The following is a 20,988-nucleotide window of genomic DNA, read 5'->3' on the forward strand; positions in this document are numbered from 1 at the left end:
TTCTGGGCCGAACGCTCAGCTGGGGGAAAGGGGTGCCTGCGCCCCAAACGCGTGCATAGCTTCTCCACGGGGCTACGGGCACCGGGCCTGACCTTCCTCAGTGCTGGCGATGGGGTACCAGCAGCCCCCCACCCCTTCTCTTCTCCCCTTCCCGAGCCCTCTCTCCCTCCCTGCCCGCCCCTCCCGCGCCTTCTTTCCGCCCTCGCCTTCGCGTTTCCTGTCTGGGCGGAGGAGGTTTGGCCCTGCGACGCCGCCGTCTCCCAGCGGCTGCGGCGAGCGTCATGGCGGCGGCTCTCTCAATGTCAGCGGCTCTGAGGCACCTTGTCGCGAGGAGCGGGGCCGCCGCGGCTCGCCTGTCGCCGGCCAGGTAACGGGCACCGCGGGCGCTCCGCCGGCCGGGCGGGCGGCACCGCCGCAGCCAGGGGCTCGCCGGCGGCGGCCGGCGGGGGCGGCCGCGCTCCCGAGGAGCCTGACCCGGGCCTAGGGCTTCGCCGCGGCCGCCTCGGGCGCTAGGCCGGGGGGGGCGCGCCGGGCCCCGCCGCGCGCGGGGGGCGGCCGGGCTGCCAGCAGGCGCCTGGCCGAGGCACTTCTCCAGGGTTGTGCGTGTTTGTCCGTGTCTGTCTTTGCTGTCTTCCTCGCTGTGCCCGCCCGCCCGGTGTCCTTGCGGCGCCCGGAGGTCGGGAGTTGGTCGAAACGGCAGAGGAGCCCCGCCGTGCCCGGCGTGGCGGGCAGCGTTTGCCTTGCTGCCAGGGAGCCGGAGAGGTCGATGGCTCCTTCCATCGCCAGCGCGACCTTCCCAGAGATTTGCACCCCTTTGCCTTATTCTGTATCCTGTAGCTTTTCCTCTCCGTCCCCTCCCCAAGATCTGTTGCTTTTTTCAGGGGGTGCGTAGCTACTCTTTCACCGATTCCTTGAAATCGCTTTATAATTTTTAGTGTCACTTTGCTGTTTGTTTCTTCAATGCAGAGACCTGTAATGGAAGTCCAATACATGACCCAACCTGTAGCTGAAGATACGTGCATGTATTTACTGCTGTGCATGTCACAGGACTTAGGTTTTTGTAAGACTCCCCTCTAGTCAAGAGCAAAAATATGGTTCAATGCTATTAACTATGATTTGGAGGATTTGCTTTTCCACGCTACTTGAATCTTTACATATAAACATGCATAAAAGATAGTTTCAGGAAATTTTTTAAATCTGTGGGGTCTATATACATATATATATATATATATAAAAACACACACAGAAAGTTATATATACACATATAGAAAGGATGACTATGGCCATACTGTTTTTTCCCACTTTTTATGCTCTGACTGTCCTATCGATTACTGCTGCTTCCTGTCTCTTAAAAACGTACCTGTTTTACGGTGCTGAAGATTAATCCTCAGTCTCATAAAAATGCTTTGGAATCTGTGCATATGAATTTAGAAATTCCTCTATGCTAATGCAGAAACTTACTGTTCATGTTTGACTGCTTGTTTCTGCCCTTCTTTTAGTCCTTTGTGGTGTTGACACAACTGTTGCCAGTGCCATGTGGTAAATTGGATCAGTCAACTGATTCAGGTTAAAAATAATTTTGTTTGTTTGTTTTAAAGCTTTACCACTCTACCTTTTAAGCAGTTATTCCAGAACAAATAGTAGGATGTAGCAGGGGTGGGAATGAACAGCATGCAAATGTGAGGTGGGGACTCTTAAGTTGGTATTTCTTCCAGGAAATTTCTTCTTTGAAATAGTACCTTAGGTTCCTTCCCCGCCACAGAGGGAGACTGAAGAATTATTGTCCCTTAATATTTTCAATAAGAGGGAGGTTGAAGATATTTGCCTGAGGGGGACTGGAACTTACGTTTCACATTCTGTAGGAGAGTGGCCTGATCATAAAACTGCAGGTTTCTTGGAGAAGAGGCAGGGAAGAGCCCTATGAGTTTCTCTTATTTAAAGTTTTACACATCTTTGCAATCATTGCATGTTGGAAGAGTGAGAATAAAATTTTCTTTGTAACAAGGAAAAGATGTTTCAGAATAAGATCGTTTTGGTAGTATGAAGGAACAGTTAAGGCTGTCATTCATTGCATAATTTTGGTAAAGTAATAATTATTTTCTTGATGAAGTAGGCACTGAAACTTACATCTTTCCTCTTCTCAGTTACTGTTTTATACAAAAAACATTGTTAAGCAGCCCCAGCAGTCTCCCTACTTGGAAGGGAAAATCAAGGTACATAATTACAGAAAAGGATTTGGGGCTCTAAATTTTAAATTCAAGATGTCTTCCTGCAGCTCATAGTGAGGTAATAAAATTAGATAGAGGTGAATGGGAGAAAGTGTATCTTTTGCTTCTGTACTTTCTATTGCTTCTTGAAAGCAGCTGTTTGGTTTGTTTTCTTTTGTGGATACCTTTCTTATATACCATATAATCCATTGTATTTTACCAGAAATCTAGATGACACTAACATCATAAATTTCAGTAGACAGGTAGATGCCTCAAAGCTTGGCGGTATACCAGTCCCATTTCTAGCTTTAGTATCTCATATCTCACTTTGTAAAAACGGGATAAAGGAACTTGCCTATGTCACAGAATTGTGAATTGTCTTATAATACAAACCAGTTAAGCTTATTTTCCAGTTATAATGATCAGCAACTGCCCAGAAGCCAATGGTTTGCAGCATATCTTGCAATTGGGTATACAGATCCTGCAATACTAGTTTCCTTTCAGAAAAGTATTTTGACAGATACAGTTTGGTGCAAGTAGCTTCTTTGTTACAACAAATTCAGAATATATTTAAAGCCTTTGTCTGCCTAATTTATTATTGGAGTAGTCTGTATATTTGTCAATCTGTAGAAAAAATGTACTATACCAGTATGCTAGATGTGTATCTGAAAGTAAATATAGGTGTTAGAATTACTAACAATGAAAGTTAACACTGTTCTTAGGAGATGACTGAAGAAGATGCTGGAATTCTCAACTGTGAGGGCATTTGACTGATTCTTCTGTCACTTCAACACTATGCTGTTGTTTACTCAGATTCAGAGAAAGGTTTGGTCAAGTTTGGTACAAGTTGATTACGGTTTCATGTTATTTGCCTAAATTAGGTTATGAGACTAATATAGCTTATTGTTTGAGTACTGTAGGATTAAAGTTAAAACCTTCAAGCAGTAGTTTTATTTGCAGTGTTTTTTTGAGATTTTTGTATGTGAAACTTCTGATAGTTCTCCAGTTTTCAGAACTTCAATTACAGAATAGTATATCTACCCTCTGATTTTGAAAACAATTTCCAAGATCACTTTCCAATAGTCAAAAGAGACTTTCTGTTCTGATTCCATGAGTTATATTTGGTTCTTACAAATACTATGACATCTTCTAATGCAAAGATTGAATTTGTCAGTACATGTTTAAGCACTTTGAAATATTTATGTCCAAGCTGCTTCGTGATTCTGAACTGGTTACTGGTAACACAAGAAGGAAATAAGTATTCAGTCTGAAGTTAAGAGAACATGCAGCAACATTCCTTATATATTTATGAAGTTCTCTGTGCCTAGATTAAATCACTGAAGCAGTGGTTACTGAGTCTATCATTATTCTGTCTGGTGGTGAGCCTAATAAACCATCAGCAGATGGCTTGAGCTGATACAGAAAGTAGAAGTGCCTCCTTTGCTTAGATCACAGTTTTGAAGCTGTCATGCTGTAAGATCTGTCAAGGTTTCAGGAGTCTGAAATTATGTTGAACGTGCTCTTCTGAGATTGACCTCTTCAGGAGGAAAGTTGTACCTTGTTTGTCTTGCCTAATTACTTCAAATTTTACCTCTTAGTTATCTGCAGCCAAAACTTGATTAAGGGGTGTAATTTAAATAACATATTTACATTTCTTTAAGTTTCATGTGAATTGGAGGAAAGCAGAGGAAGGACTCCTAAATGTCTTTGTCTTGGGAAAGATTGCAGTGTCACCCTGCATTAGAAAATATGGGTAGGTGGAGCTGGGAAAAGAAAAGTTCAAACAAATTTCTGCTGAACTAGGAATCAGCTATTTGTTCCAAAACCACTTAGTATCTCAGAGTACCTTTATTTCACAAGGTATTGCAATCAGGATACAAAGTTACTAATTTCTGTTGCAGAAGTAGAGTATTTTGTGTGTGCAGGCATAATACCTGGCTACACAGTCCCTACATTTCATGATAATGGATTGTTCTTGCCACTTTTCAGTGATAGATGATGGTTCTTCAAAATGTATTACCTTCCTCTTGTAATTCTCTTGTAAAGGCTCTGAGTGTGATAGCAAATGTTTTGCTAGTTCATCATAAATGGATACCTGAGGTTATGAAAGCAAAGAAATATGGGCATTTGTGTAGCAGAAAGCCTGTTACTCAATTCATGCTATATGCTCAAGAGAATGAAGAAACCTGGGATGCCATTTAAATCTTATTCTTCGGTTATCGTATACATAAGCAAGCTTCCCACTCAGTAAAAAGAGGGGCAAGCCATTTTTGTGGGAAAATAAAGGACTGATAAAATATAGAAGAAACCTGTTTCATTTTCTGTCTTGCTCTTTCATGAATAATAGAAAAAGTGTTCATTAACTTTTCCAAAAAAGTTTTTTTTTCCCCTTAAGGTAACTAGCTGACTCTTTTGTGGTGTTGTTTTGGGTTTTGGTTTTATTTTCTTTCTTCAAAATAGTGTTGGCTTTTTTGTTGCATGTTCATACTAAGCCATACGTTAAAATAGGGCTTAGTAGACTTCCCAGATCTAGATCTGGGTAGACCAGAGAGCTACCCAAAGATCAAAGATACACAAAGCTCTGACTGCGTCTGGTTAATAGAAGCACTCTTTAGCCAGTGTTAGCACTAGCCAGTGTGACATTTTTGTCAAGTTTGGAATAAGTAGTGTGTTGCAGCAGTTGTATTACTTATTTTTCATCCAGCTGTAATGCGTGTCTGCTACTTACTCTCATATACTGTGCGAGATAATATATGTGTGGTGTTGTCAAGTTCAGACACATCAGAAGCTTTGGTTTTCATTAATGAAAAAAATAGTTCTGCGGCGTTTAACTTCATCAAAATTAATTCCAATGGCTAACTGCATCTGCAAACAGTACCTGGAATAAAATTTCAAGATAAGACCAGGGGAAGAAGTTTTTTGAGGTCTTGCCTTTTCTGTATAAGTGGTGTTTATACATACTTTCATTCTGGTTATTCATAGGGGGAAAAGACCTTTTAAAATATGTATCTAACTTGAATTTTACAATTTTATCTTTAATATCTATTTTGTTTTTAATGTGTATCAGAAAAAGTACAGTGAATCAGACTATCTCGCAACACAATAGTACAACTGTAAACTGAAATGTGGAAAAAAACTCCAGGGAGTTTTTTGGTCATAAGATTGTGGTGACATGGAGATTTGGAGCAGACTCAAGGTGAAAGATGTGGAGAGACAAATGGACATAGCAAGGGGAGAAAAAGATGAAAAGCATGGCAGTTTGTACACTTAATGAGGATAAGTTTAAAAGCAAGACTCCAAACAGCAGTGAGTGTTTATCTGATCTTGCAGACATCCTGAAGCAATAGTTTGGGAGAAGTAGAGGTTCCATATATCTAAGTGTATAATTAATTGAAAATACATTCCCTTTGACTCTGTCCACACTGTTCGAATAATGATTGTGTGGATAAGAGAGGGTCTAGCAGCCAAATCTTACATATTCACTGTGATGGAAAGCATCATCAGTTGTTACTTTTTTTATAGTCACATGTCCTTTGATGCTGATGTGGTGTGTGGCTCTTGTGAAGGAAGGCCCTCTTTCCCCATCAGTTTTGCATGCTTTGAGGGAGAGAGTAGGAGATTTCTGACAAGTAGGATGACTTGAGTCCTTTTGCAGTACTTTACATAGGATTTCAAAGTTGCTAATCCATCACTACTTGCTTCTGTCCTGTAAAAGTTGATGGGACAACGACATACTGTCTTATTCATGACTGGTGTGGTGTTCATGGATATGCACCTTTATTACAAGGTCAGAGTGGCTCTGGTGAACCAGAATGGTGTTTTAGATTTCCTGGTTTTGGCTTCTCTCTTTGGTGGGAAGTAGGGTGTAGGAGTGCTCCCTGTTTCCTTTAAAATGGAAAGAGGAAGCTTTGGAAATCCCCCATGGCGGAACAAAGATGTTGGATCTAATGAAACATTAGAGCAGTAGGATGTTGTTGTCAAAGTGAAGAATTCTGTCACAGATTAGAGAAATGAAAAAGTGAAAAATACTGCGTATAATGTAGTTTAACCTTCTAATGCACAACTTGTCTCCTAGTGAGCTAAGATCAAGATCATTCTTGTTCTTGAAGTTGTATGGGATTCCCATAATGTTCAAGTACTTTCAGTATTGGTCTAGGTGAGGAAGAGGCTGGGCAGAAAGACATGAAAGTAAGAGGAGCAGAAGGTGTTTGGGAGGAAAGAGGTTGGGAGAGCCAAAGTTTGAGAATGGGGGCAAGGGAGAGATGTGTTGTTCTGGAAATGGCTGTTTTTCTAATGTAGTTAAGGAGAAGTAAGTAGAGCAGGCATCATGACAGCAAAATGTTCCTGATGAGGCTTCTTAAATTGCTGTTCATTATTGGGCATATAACTGAGAGTGACTTATTTTAATTACATTTGGTTCCTTCACTTTTGGAATTAGGAATCCAAAGGGGGAGGAATGATAGCCTTTTCAGCAAGAGAAGGTTTAATAGAGACAAGCAGACAGATGTTTAAGGTATGTTTGTGTTGAAAGATGACTAGTAAATAAGCAATGTGCTTGCTTCTGCACTAGAACAGCTGAAAGGTCTTCTTACCAGCTCTGTGGCAACTAGTCATTGTGGGCTCAGAACTGCAGGTCACTTACCTAAAGTTTGGCATATCTTTAAAAAAAGCATTATTACAAGCTAAAATAACTTTTTCCCTAAATCTACTGATCTGAGAACCTAATAATCTTCTCTCTGCTTTGAAGATTTGAAGAGGAGTGGAGATATGAATAAAAACTCAAAACCCCACCAAAACAAAAAAACAAAAAAAAAAACCCCAAACAAAAAAGCGTTGGAGGGTAGAGGTGAAGTTTGTTGGCACTGGTATCCTAAAACAGGAGAACATAATACTTTCCTTCAGGGACTAAACAATTTAAAATAGGTTCTGACACTGCATTTGAAAATGACACTTACTTTGTTTTCAAAGCAAAACCCCAAACTTTTTTTATGGAAAAGGCTTTCATGTTGGTATTTCCTAATACCAAATATTTGGTATCTTGAATTTTGAGAGAAATGTCTTTATAGAACTTGTTACAATGACTTCAAGCACATTTTTTTGTCAAATAAATAAAGAAATTGATAGAAAGATTATGAAATGCCATATGGATACATGGAAAAGGGGAATTCGAATGCCAGGTGTTAATAGATAGAATTTCAAATCTATGTTAACAAAATAATAAAAGTTGCTTTGGTGGTAGTGGTTTAATATATACTGTTCAGCAGGCTTAACTCATTCTGGAAAAATACTCCTTTTTGGGTTACAAAAATGACCTTGATGTTGCCCTAATGTAGGTTTGAATATTATAACTCAATTAACCTTGTTATTCTATTATACTTCTCAACTTGATGTAATATTTATATATTATTGGGAAAGCCCAGAAGGCAGTTGGGTTGGGTTGTATTTCTGACTGATAGGAACTGCCACTTTCAAAGTTGTTCTTCACAAAAACAGGCACTATCAGAATGCCAGTGAGATTCAGAAGAAGTTAAGTTCCAAAACCCAAAGTAACCTCAGAATTTAATTGATACCATCTACCTCAATAACATGCTGCTTTGGCGTTTCACTCACAACTAGACACAAGCAAAATCAGTATCTGATACTTCTTTTTTTGGCAGGAAATAAATGCAAATCTAACCAACAGTAGGAATTATGAGACCAACGTATAGCTCTCAGTGTATTAGACAAATGTAATAGGTCTTCCCTGTGGCACTGTGGGAAATCTCACCTACTGTTAAGCACGTTTGTGAATAGTGAGGATGGAAACACTAATTACAGTTAATATGGCTGATATTTTTAACTTTTACCTGCATTCTCCATTTTGAATGTTGCTTTTGCTGACATCTTTGTATAATGTATTCTATGGACAAATCGTCTACTTAGTATGGTAATAATTTCTCATCATCCCCAACCTTGTGACTGTTGCTGACAGTTTTTTTTTTTTTTAAGGAATTTGTGAACTTTAAGCATGCTTGAAAACAGTGTTAGGCATAAGATAACTTTCTGGAGATACAAAGGCAATGTCACTGTTTAGTTCTGTCTAGGACTAACACACAGTCTTGTTCATAGTTATGCTTTATGTGATTCTTTGTGACGCAGGAAAAAATCTGTCTTTGAACTTGTGCATTTTTGGTTCTTTGAGAGTGAACCATGTCTGTTTACTTTTTTTTTTTTGTTACCATAGGGCCTGAAATGAAATTTTTAATGTTTTGAGAAAAACTAGAAATTAAAGATATCCCACCCTGCCAGGCACCTATTGATTTTTCTGTGGCCAAATTGTCTGTTGTAAGAGATTGAAATGCTGAGGAGCTTGCATAGTTAGCAGGGAAGCTTGAACCTACTCACAAATAGTTTAAAAAAACCCCAAGTTTAAAAAAAAATCTTCTTTTATACTAATAGTTTCAGTAAATTTGTAGAATCCTTAAGAGCTTGTTGTTTAATTTGTTTTATCCATGTACATGTTTTCGTTCTCATGACAATACAGTGGATTTTGATAAGGTTTTAAAATTCTTTTGTAAGAATTTGATTTTGAGTGTGCTACAAAGTATACCTCCAAACTGTCTTAAGATCACATCCTTTATTGTTTCTAATAAAAGATATTGTTAAACTGGCAGGAGGCAAGCTGAACAGTTAACATTACCTTCTTTATAATGCATATTTTCATTTTTCCTAAGAAATGAATGGCATATTTCTTTCTGAGTTTCAAAGTGCAGTTGTTCCCTCCTGGCAATATAACAGTATGTTTAGGTACCCTTTTGTTAACAAGCCACTCTCTAGCTGCAGTAGTTTCTGTCTTAATCTTCCCTTGACCTGTGACTGATGTTGAGGAAGTAAATTAACTTTTGACTCAACTAGACAGACTGTAGGCAGCTCCAGAATGTGTGTGGGCAAACAATTCTTGGAGCTGCTTATTCTTGGAGTGTTAACATGGAAGATTTCATAAACAGCTTCTATTCATTATTTTTTAAAAATCAGATGTGATGTATTTTATATAAAATATTTGAAGACCTTTTATGAATGTATATGCTACATGTAAATACTTCTGATGTTGTCATTTGCTATCAGTCTAATGAAGCAATGTTCTACTCAATGTTAGTGATGCCATTTGTATTGAAGTCCAAACCAAAATTTTGTTGCAGAGGATAACTGTTTAATTTTTCATCTTTTCTATGTATTTCAGTAGTTTTAAGTAGAGATTTTTATGGATATTGCATCTGATGTCAGTAATGTTCAGAAGTACCATCTTTCATTATAAAACCAGAGATGTATTTTGTGGCTATTTAAGGACCCAAGAATAAACAAGTGGCTTACTACTTTCAGTGAACCACTACATTTTAAATGAAGGAAAAACCCACAGAGCTCTTCATGCAGTAGCTTTGACTGTTCTGTCATGTATTCAAGGAGTATTTGTATGTGCTTTGTAAGTTATCTGAAGGGAAATTTTGCAGCAGTGATGTTTTGTCATATGTCAGTGTTGATTGTGCCTACCAGAGACAAATAATCTGAATGTTGTTGTCTGAACTGGAATTCAAGAATAAGGTTTGCATTTGAAGCACCAGTTTTGCCTTAAGGGTTTATTCCACTTTAGAAAAGAGTGAGCAATAGCAAGGCTAGCAGTCTCCTTTCAGAGAGCTAATAGCTGCTCAGATGGTAAGAACATGAAAAGAGACTAGCAAAAGGAAAGAATAGTACTAGTGGAGGAGGAGAGGGTCAGTGTATAAGTAAGAGTACAAGAGAACACACAAATAGGGTGGCTGATGAGGTTATTTTTATTCTCAAAGGTGAGTTCTCCAAAAATGCTTGTAAGGTGTGTTTACATTAATAAATAGTGGTAAATGGAAAGAAAATGAAGTAAGGTAATTATGGAACAACAGGGTACTCAAGCTTTCTTTTAAAGTAGGCTTCATTTAAGTAGCTTGGCAGTTTCATTATATTACTCTTGTAACACACAATAATGTATCCTTCATCAATTTAAAGAATTGTTGTCCCAAGACTGCAGATGCTGATACAGTACTGTCTAGAAGAAAGGACTTTTTTTTTTTTTTCCTAAACTAGTAAAGTTTTGATGTGATAATTTTTTTAAAACTTCTGCTGGAGACACTTGCATAGGTTGCTAACGTTGCAGCCAACCATTTGTTTTAAGTTAAAGACAGATGTGTATTGTAGAAGGTAATTAATCACACGGGTACCCACAACAAAAAAACCTATGTGGTTAGTATCTTTTTAAAAAGAGATAAGATTTAAAATTGGTCATTATAGAGACACTACGTAACAATTAAAGACTGTGCTTTGGTTGCAAAGTAATGAGGCTGAAAAACAAGTGCAACTATATTGCATACACTGGAAAAAACTGAATTTGGTAGGAATTAAAGACTAGCAAAGTGTCAGGGAGCAGTAAGGGCTGGCTGCTCCTGAAGGTAAGGCAAGCTGGAAGCTGAGGGTGATCCCAGCAGGGACAGTGCCCTCACTGACCAGGGCACAGTCCCACAGCATCTATACATGAGGAGAGCTAGGTGGTGGTAATAGGGTTCATCAACAGTCTTAGACACAGCGAAGTCATGAACAAGGTCCAGCGACCACCCAGGGAATCCAGTCAGGAGCAAAAAGAACCAGAGATGGGTTTGGAGACAAGCTGCAACATGTCTGAAGTCCATCCAGGCAACAGGGTCTGAACAGGACTGGAGTTATACTGCAGCTTGGGTGAGGGGTCTAGCCAGGCTCAGAGACAGGAGCCAGAGCCAGGGCTGCGGGCAGGTACACTCAATGATGTCAGTCAGGCAAGGGCTGAACACCCAGAGCTGAGTTTAAATGGAGCTTCAGGGCCACAGGCAGGGGGTCTTCATGGAGACCCTGGGTGAGGCTGGTCATGACCATTAAGACCTGTTAGTGCCCTTAGGGTCCTGATGCATGGTCTGACAGAGTTTGTCTTCAGTCTTTGAATATTAGAGCACAAGCTGATTTGAAAACTCGGGTTGCATTTTTGCAAGTAAGATGGCACCATTGGTGTATCTTCTCTGCATGTAACTCAGTAGGCAAAGATTTACTGAAATATCATGGACGTTGTTCCGCTCAGAGGTGTGTGAAAACAAAGTTGGAAATATCTCAACAAAGGAATGATATGGACAGGCAGAAGAATTAAAAAGTGGGCTGTGGTGTGATTAAGGTGTGTGACATAATGGAGAGTAGCTAAGGTACCTGCTAACTGTGGAATGGCAGCAGTTCAAAGAGAAGCTGAGGATGAAGGGTTGATGTCAGGAAGGAAATTGGAGGGTAAGGTCTCTGAGACAAGGCAAAGTTGGCAAAGCAAGGGTGAAATAAAATCATAGGCAATAATATTAGCTAGATTATCCCATTCTCATCTAGAACAACTGCTGGGAGCATACAGTTCTGAAAAGTGACCTGCTTCTGTATGTCGCATTCCATTTGTGAGGCATTTAGCTGTCTCTAAGTGGCTTTTACGAAGTACTACAAACATAAATGAATAGATAGCTTGTAAATACATTTTTTCATAGCTGCCCAACAACTGAGGCATACTAGCCAAATAGCTTCATTGACTTTCATGAACCATTATAAACGAAGATGTAGTTTTCCAATAACACTTTAAAGGATTCTTTTTTGTACTATGGTTTAGTTCAGTAGTTTACAGTTCAAGTGTTTGAGGACATTAAATAAGAAAGATGTTGCCTTTATTTATATGCCATGTTTTTCAGACCTTGCTGTTACCTTGGATTATTAGAATAAGTATTACTTAAGCCTGTAAGTGCGGTCAAATAGAAAGGCTAAATCAAGAGGAAAGGATAGGGATGAAATAAAGGACCATACTATGCCATAAACCAGTTTGCAAACGCAGAGGAATCTTTACTCATTTTTTTGTTTAATTTTATATGATTCAAAGGCTCTTGTTCAAAATGCATAAACTTCCCTAAGACAGAGGTGGGTTGTGGAACATTAGTTTCATTCCTCACAGTTTTGGAATTAAACCCTTTGACTTTTGTTGTTCTTACTATAAAGAGAGCACAGTTTTTAGTTACTGTCTAGTTGTATGAATGCCTGAATATGTATGTGTGGGGAGAAGTTTGACATTTAGAAAGCACAAACAGAGCAAATATGTCACCTGTGTATTTTGTCTTTACTCCCTACATAACTTTTCCCTCTTCCTTTTTAATTTTATTAGGCTTTCTAACTAGATAATGTAAAATTCAGTTGATAGTTGATATGGGCTGTGCAGCATTTCTAGTAGTATTTGCCTTTCAGCTGACTTGCCTACAAGAAGTTTCCACTGGTTCATGGGGAACCTGCTGTTCTCAGATTGTGACCTGAGCTTAATTTCTAAGATTAGGTCTTCTGGTTTGGAAAGTAGCATGTAATTAAATTGCTGATGAGCAACTGTACAGGTGGCAGTAGTTCAGTGCTCCTGTCACCTGACAGCAGTTGGGACATCTTATAAATTATGCATTCTATTGCTGTAAAAGTAGTACACCAGATCTCCTTTCATAATGAGTTTTATGATTTCTAGTATAAAAATATTTAAATAATTTTGGGTCATTTTATTCTTAACATTTTAAGCCCCTTTCTCAAAAGTGTTTCTAGTCTGTTTGCTGTAATCTGGGAGAGACCACTGGCATACTTTGAGTCATGTGCATATGGGGGTCTAGCAGCACTGGTGTGACTTTGTTCAGAAGTTTAGATGCAAATAATGACTGAGTTTACGCCCAAGCACATGGAGACACAGCCTGGTATCAGTCTGGGACTTGCAGAGAACTGTTTCAGGATGTGCAGCTCTCGCTTGCCAGTGTGCTGACTTGAACCCAATCACTGTGGATTTTTGCTGGAGCTGTTCCTCAGCTCAAGCTGTTTTTATTGTGTGCGTGCTTGTGCCATGCATGTGCCCACCTAATTAATGCTCCTGCAAGGCATAATGCTCAAAAGCATGGTGCAGACACCTGTGCAGCACTGCAGGAGTAGGTTGAGCCTGCATGCGCTTACTGTCTGGCTGTTGCAGAGCCTTATGAAGGGTTATGCTGGTCTTTGTTGTGTGCCTGGTGGTGTGAGCTCAATTAGCTGCCTAGAGAGCAGCTCATATGGGCCCTGTTTGAGTCAGGGGCAGTGCAGGCTTGGCACTAAGTCAGAGCTAACCTTCCTCATTCCTTGTTGACCCTGAGAAAGCTGTTTAAATGAGGGAAACTGATGGTGGGCAACCCAAGCCATGTCATAACAGAGCTGACTTTTATCCTGGGGACTTAACTGCAGTGCCAGGAGTGGCTATAGTGCTCTGGTGCTACGGTAGTTCTGGAAGAACTGCGGCTGTGTTTGCATGGTGCTGTGGTTCAGCTGATACTTTAGTTGTCTGTAGTTACGTCAATAGTGTTTTCCTATCTGTGGGATAATTAAAATAGAACCTAAAATAACAACAATTTGTTTGTTTTTTACTTAATAAAGTATTTACTACTTGAAAATTTAACTAATTTAGTATTTCTAAAGGCAGGTGAACTTAACATTTAGCTTTGAAGATGCACACTAAGTTGCAAGCCACAAATCAAATACTTAAAGTTATTTTCATGTTTATTCAGTACATTTATATGACCATTGCTTCTTTTTATAATGCAGATTTGTCTAACAGAAAAGCACAATCAGTTCCTCTCCTGTTTTCCAGACACACACCTGGAATATATATATATTTTGCATATGAACTTTTTAGCAAGTAGAAGCAGTGTTTATATATTTCCATTTCAATTTTGATCTTTTTTGTCACTTAATACAGAAATTTCAGTAGTTTAGATTAAATAAATTGGTATTCCTTTCATCCATTTTATTCCGTTTCATCCATCCAGAAACATAATTTACTGTGTTTATAATTTAACATCATTTTGTAAGCAAAGGACAAATGATGATGTGCCAATATTGTCTGAGACTGCAACTATTTATAAATGGGGAACTTGCTTTTCCTCCAAACCCAAAAGTTACTCATGCAGTTCATACTACAAAATAGAACTACATGGTCTCCACAGTCAGTGTTTGGCACTATATTCCATATTTTGTTTATGCTGGGATGTAATAAGAATAGTAAATGTATCCTGATAAAAATAAAATACCATTGACTCTGTTAAGTCTTTATCACTTTAATTACAATAGTGAATCTAATACCAAGGAAGTATTATCCTACTCTATTTAGTTCATCTCTCACAAGTTCAACTTTACAAGCTGTCTTTATAAAAATGCATTATATTGGGGCTGAATACTGTGATCTGTACTGTATTTGACATAGTGAAACAGGCAGTCATTAATGCCTCTATTTTATATGAAAGAATATTATACCGATTTGTTTTTTTGTCTTCTTAATTGCAGTGTGTTGGATGGTTGGATGCTGTGGAAGTTCTGAGCTGGCAGTGTTTCCATGTTCTTTTTGTTCAGAATTTAATGTCTTTATGGTGGCTGTATGTTGTGAAGCTTATATTATTCCTGATAAGTGCCATAATCTTAAAAAAGGTTGGTTTTCTAAGAATGATTATCTGTTCAGTGTATTGAATGGTTCATCACAACTTCTGCTTCTGTGTATATGTATATTCACACCTACTGGTGCCCTGGTCATTCAGTATCAGAATACTTAAAACACCATTTAGGCTTACTTCCTAATGACTATCTTCATTTTTCATGAGGCACATGATTTTTTCTTCAAGACTTTTTTTCATCTCTGTGTTGTGATCTGATTACCTGTGCTGTGATATCTCGTTTTCTTTAACATATCTCCAACAGTTGACCAAAAGGGGGTGCTAATAGATCAAACAGTCAGATGTGTTCCATAAAGAGGTTAATGAGCCTTTTTTTGTGCAATGAATTAAATCTCGGCTACTGAATTAGATCAGGTAAATACAGGTTTTCGCATCTGGGTGTTGTGTAACATGCTGGTCACAGCATTGCTCTTTGTGGAAGGCAAATTCAAGCCTTGTAAATATGGCTGCTTCTCACCTTCCACTAGGCTTGTGGGGGATTCTTTGTGACATTTCCAGAGGCTCTGTGGCAGGCATTCTCTTCTGTAAGACTTCCATTTATTTTTCCGTTTATGTGGTTAAAAAACAAAAGCATATGGGGGTTAAGCACAGGTTATTTAGGAGATATTTAAGAAGTTCAAATTTGTTGAATTTTAGAAATTGAATACAGATATCCAAAACTACCAAGATAAATGTTCAAATCAGATGCCTTAATATCCTTAATCGTGATACCACAAAAGGCTTTCGCTGTCCAATTTTTTTACTGCTTGGTTTCTCCAGTTCAACAGAACTTGTTAATGGCATCAGCAGAGCTGGAGCCTCCAACGTAAGAAGGGAAGAGGAAACACAAGTATATCCCCTGAAACACGGAACTCTGCTACGTCCTTATCCCATGGGGGGATAAGATGGTCGAGAGACCTGATACTGATGTGAATATTGTAGTGAAGACTGGAGAACTTCCAATAGCTTCTCAATGGACCCCCCCATTTGTATAGCAGAGATGTGGAACCCATTTGTGACTTTGCTGGAACAACGGATGACAGTGGAAGGGGAGTACACGCATCTTGTGGAAGACACGTGGTTAGATGATTACAGCGTTTTTCCAGGATATGCGATACCTATAGAAATTTTTGAAGTCTACAAATTCACATTTTCACTAGTAGTCATCATTAATACATTCATGTTACTGAGCTAACGTAAGAGTATTTTTACAAGTACTTAATAAGAAGATGGTGTAGTGTAGTCTTTGTGAAATTTCTACTTTTGCCTTGATACACAGTATAAAAGACATTTAGATTTACTGTGAGACTCTTGTCTCACAGTAAATCTAAATCTTCTTTCTTCTTGCCTTACCTTCAGGAGCAGCCAGCCCTTACTGCTCCCTGACACTTTGCTAGTCTTTAATTCCTACCAAATTCAGTTTTTTCCAGTGTATGCGATATAGTTGCACTTGTTTTTCAGCCTCATTACTTTGCAACCAAAATAACAAATTGTAGCCATAACCCAGTCTAGATGCAATGTTCAGGTCTATAATGCCTCTCTAAAGAACTGTGCACTGTGGAAGTAAAAGTGACCTTAACCTTTTTAAAATTCCTAACACTGAAATCCAGAAATATCATTAAAGTGTATTGTTTTATAGCAGATACTAAAGCAGAGTTCATGCTGAAGCTGAACCATGATCAGATTGATGGTAAAGACAAAATTGTATTTTACAAAGTTACATTTTAAGTGAACTGTAGAAATGAGTATAATGCAATTATAATAAATGATAGAAATTATTAAATTATAATAGTGTAAAATGATGATACAAGATCCTGTAGATTAAGATTGAGGAATTTAAATGCCCAACACAATGGCATAGGGTGTGGAGAAAATACCACTTTCATAACTGCAAACCAAATGACAATTTGAGTGGTGATCTCTGTAGCCAAAGGAGCTGCTAGAAGTTCATACTAAATTATCCATGTTTGTGGAAACACAAAGACACCTCCATGTTTGTGTGACAGACTAACATGTAGAGAACAAAGAAGGAATCTTCCATTAAGAGAGTGACTAGGAGATTTGAGAGAGGGAATATGCTTGGGAAGGAGGAGTATGATGCCAGATGCAACTGAACGAAGAGGCCCACAAAGACAAACTTCAAGAGAAGCATTTTGCTGTCTGAGTCCCTGTGCGTTAAGTGTGGCGTCTTCACCAGCCATACAGCCAGGCCTCCTTGATGAAAGAAAAACTTTTTAGGGACTAGAAGACCTTGTGAAGGGTTGGTTATAATCCAGGAAGCTGCAGATTGGATTAGCCACATACATTAATTTGAGATACTGTCGGAAAGTGTCTCCAAGATCATAAAGGACATGGGTGACTTTTTTTTATAAACCTGGATTTTACTTTTGTCTACGTAATTTTGAATGGTTTTTGTTTTAAAAGGCCAACTATTCTAATAAACCCAGGCTTTTACATTTAAAAGCTTGTTTGTTCATCACTAGGGAGCTCACTATAAGAAAAATGTTTGGGCAGATCCACATTGGAGCTGTGGCCAGCTTGGAGTCTCGTCACACTTTGTTTATTAGATAGTAACTGTGAAGGAAGTTTGGTCTGTGTTTTGAATGGGACATCAATGAGCCTAGAAGATAGCAGGGTTTATTGTTGCTAGCTATTATGTGTAAAACTTTCTGTATAGTTTCTGAACTTTAGAATTATATTGCTGTTCTGTTATTATTTAAAATATTCTGTGTACAGTAATTTTAAATCAGTTTGATTAGTCTTGGAACAGGGTAGGAAATGAAACTTCCTGCTCTTAAGACCTCATCCTAAGATGTTTTGACAGGAAAAAAAATGCGTAAGCAGTCAAAAAGAGGCAAACCAGGATAATGTGGATTCATATTGCTTACAAAGAGAAAGGAAGAAAGTGGATTACCTTTCCGAATGTCAGTAGTAGAAGAAAGGGGGAGAACCTTGTGAGAATGGAACTGTAAAAAGTATGTTTTATACTTTTGCAAGTTTATCTGTCACAAAAGCTACCTAAGGAGATGTGAGCAGAGGCAAATACTGGGAGTTTTGTGAGAATTACTTTACTGTTGAGGGCAGAATAAAAGGTTTAAATTGAGTGGTCAACTTAAGTGATTTAGATTGCATTTTCATTTAATTTGAAGGTAAGATAAATGTTGCAAAGTTTATACAGTTTCGAAGGGGAAACTTGAGTGATGAAATTATACTTGTTGTGGGAGTTTGAAAAGAGAGGATGGTGTGAAAGAGGTCTGTTTCCTGGTTATCTCCTCAGTTAAGTGCCTGACATCAGGGACAAACTTGCAATGAAACCTGTTGAAAATTAAACAAGTGCTTTGGGGAATCAAGTAATACTTTCTATTAACTTTTAAATAGTAGTATTTCAGATCACATGATATTTCAGAGTTGCTGGTATTTCTAAGCTCCAGGTTACTTTCCTATGAGAGATGCAATGAATGGGAATATCAACAGCCTGTCATCTTTAAAGCAAAACTGGTGGTTTATGTATTTTTGCACAGAGACGCCTCCATGGACCTACAGTTCACATTCCTAGTCTAGACCAAATGCCAGTTTTCAACCACTTTTCAAATAGCAAGTTCTTAAGGAAAGTATGTTCTTTCCAACTCATTGCAATCCAGGGATGGACAGAAGGCTGGGCATTTAAGAAATGTTCAAGGTTGCAAATTCCAGTAACAGTTGGGCTTTTTGCAGAATGGTGTAGTCAAGAGAAATGGCTTTGAAAAATTATGAAGAGGAGCAGAAGTTGACTTAGGTTAGTAAACCCTGTGTCTGCTTTTGTAGAAGAAGAGCTAAAACATCATGAAGAGCTGTAAGGTGTGATGCCTTGCAATTTATCCAAGTTGACAGGGCATCTTGTGCAAAAAAATCAGCTCCCTCTGTATGCAGTGTAAAGGCATCTCAGAGAGAGATTCTGCCCACCTTTAATCTGGTGGGATTTTTACCCGGCTCTTCCTTATTAATTATAATGGTATGAAATATCTTCAGGTTTTTTTCTGCAAATACAGAAATTTCCAAAATGAGCAATCATCTGAGTAAAAACGATGTCAAATGACATAATGCTGAGTGGAAATCATTTTGGACGGGCATGACATTTCAAAGCTCATTAATGCTTTTCCAAATGAAAAAAAAAAACAAAAACAAAACCAAAAAACAACGAAATTCGAACTGAATTGTGCTAAATTTTGTTCCAAATTTCATTTATATTACAAGAAAAAGTGTGATTCTGATCAGCCTTATTACTTAAATCCTGGCGTACTCAAATCTGTACATATTCTTCAGACCTCTCCACAGAGCAAGGTTCAGAAAACTTCTTGCTTCATAGTTTAGATTATTTTCTGCCCAGAAAGGACCAATTTTATTGCATAATCCAATGTCCTTCTTTGGCCATGTATTAAGTAGTGTAGTGAACACTGTATCACATGAAGTTCTAGAATACCTGCAGAATATTACTTTGATACTAAAATTCCTGGAGTGGGGGAGAAATTAATTTTCCTATTACAATGTTTTTGCCTTGTTTAAGGTTGGAAATTTTGTGGCTTCTGCTGCTTACCACTGGAACTCAAGCGTAATGCTGCTGTTCTGAAGGCTTTTAGGATAACTTCTCTTTTGGTGTGTTTTTGAATAAGGACCATCTCAGAGCCATTTCTTGTAGCATACTGCTGTATCTGTCTATTCCATTTTTATGTTCTATTGTTTTACATGTACAAATTAAAAAATGACAGCTGTGTTGAGCCAGAAGCTCTCCTGGACAGAGATTTTGAGCTAACAGAGTAGTTATCGTTTTGATGTTTATGAAATTCTTGTGCTCCCTTGCTCTTGAAAACTTCATCTTGTTCTTCAAAGTACCCTTCCAGACAGATTTTGTCATTTTGAGTAGGAATAGATGTGTCTGTCCGTGTCACAAAGTTGAGTGATTCTATAAACTTTGTGCTTTGAGTTTGTTTTTCATGATATGGAGATTTTTGAAGTTCTTATTGGCAAATGGAAGGTAATTTAGTAGAGTGTAATCTGTATTAGAAGTAGAGATTTGTGGGAATCTGCATTTGAAATATTACTGAACTGAACTTTGTTCCAGTTGCTTAGTTTTATAAGATTCTTGTGGCTTTCTGTATAGTCACTAATTTCAAATTCCTTTCTAGTGTAGGTTTTACCTCCTAAAAACTTTACCATGCTAATATTGTCTGAAAATTGAATGCTTGTTTAGTTAATGTGTTAAATCCAGTGCAGCTAGGTTAATTAAATGATCAGGCTCATATCTTCAAATGCATTCTCACAAGAATCAACAAAAATTAGGGAGGGATTTGAGATTAGAAGACACAGTAGATGCATGTGTTATGCAGGCTGTTCCCCCAGTTAGGTTTTCTATGTTTCCATGGTTTAGTATCCATGGCTTAGTAGAATGAGGTAGAAGATACGCTCTTTTAATTCTACAGGTTTTGAATCATTGTGTGCAAGTTCTCTGGTCCTGAGACACCTTTCACATTATTGACTATTTAACAGTTATAGTTTATGTGGGGAGGGGTTAGGTTGGATAGTATTGCAGATTTTCTGAAAGTCTTGGAATTTAGCTTTAAAAGCTGTGGTGATTTTAAACACACTTATGGATGGTTTCCTCAAAAAATTAGGTAAACATTACCAATAGCATTAAATTACTATAATTATGGTTGTAAGTATCCCATAGGCAAAATCTCAATGTTCATTTGCATCTGCAAGCATGTCTGGCTTCCCAGATTAGGTAATCTTCTGAAGAACAGTTGAAATGGAAGTGGCTTAGTCCCTCTTACTTTTCAGTTGTCTATATTCTTGCATTTTTGTGCCTCATTTGTTTAAAATGACCTTAATTAAATGTGAAGCACACTATTAGCTCAGAGAATTGGAGTTTTTGGCTTGTTTCACTTGCTGTTGCATTATTTTGCCAAAAGATGATTTGTACGCAAAGGGCCCAATCCTGACATTAGTGGCATAATGCAAATTAAGGGCAAATTTTACTTCTTAATTCAGTGATATGGAATTCGATTCTGTGTTTCCATCTGTGCCTTACAGGTTTAGTAATTATGCAAGATTAATCATATTTCTTGGAAACAAATAAGCTGACACATACTGATTTAGAAATGAAGCAAAATAGTTGTGATCTTTGCCCACTCAAAATGAGAAACCTTTGTTTGAATTATCAGCTTAGGGTTTGTTTTGTTGGGTTTTTTTGTTCTTCTTTCTTTTTTGAAAGTTGTTAA

At 38.2% G+C, this 20,988-nt stretch overlaps 1 protein-coding gene across 1 annotated transcript in view; it reads left to right on the forward strand.

Moving 5' to 3' along the window:
- Positions 1 to 210: 210 nt before the first annotated feature.
- NDUFS4 (NADH:ubiquinone oxidoreductase subunit S4) overlaps positions 211 to 20,988 on the forward strand; it is a 49,763-nt gene continuing 28,985 nt past the window's right edge. Inside the window, exon 1 of the mRNA XM_075527144.1 lies at positions 211 to 367. Within this exon, the coding sequence (XP_075383259.1) occupies positions 282 to 367 (86 nt within the window). The 5' untranslated portion in view covers positions 211 to 281. The remainder of the gene's footprint in view (positions 368 to 20,988) is intronic.

Source organism: Mycteria americana, chromosome Z, assembly GCF_035582795.1.
Source record: "Mycteria americana isolate JAX WOST 10 ecotype Jacksonville Zoo and Gardens chromosome Z, USCA_MyAme_1.0, whole genome shotgun sequence".
NCBI classification, from domain to species: domain Eukaryota; kingdom Metazoa; phylum Chordata; class Aves; order Ciconiiformes; family Ciconiidae; genus Mycteria; species Mycteria americana.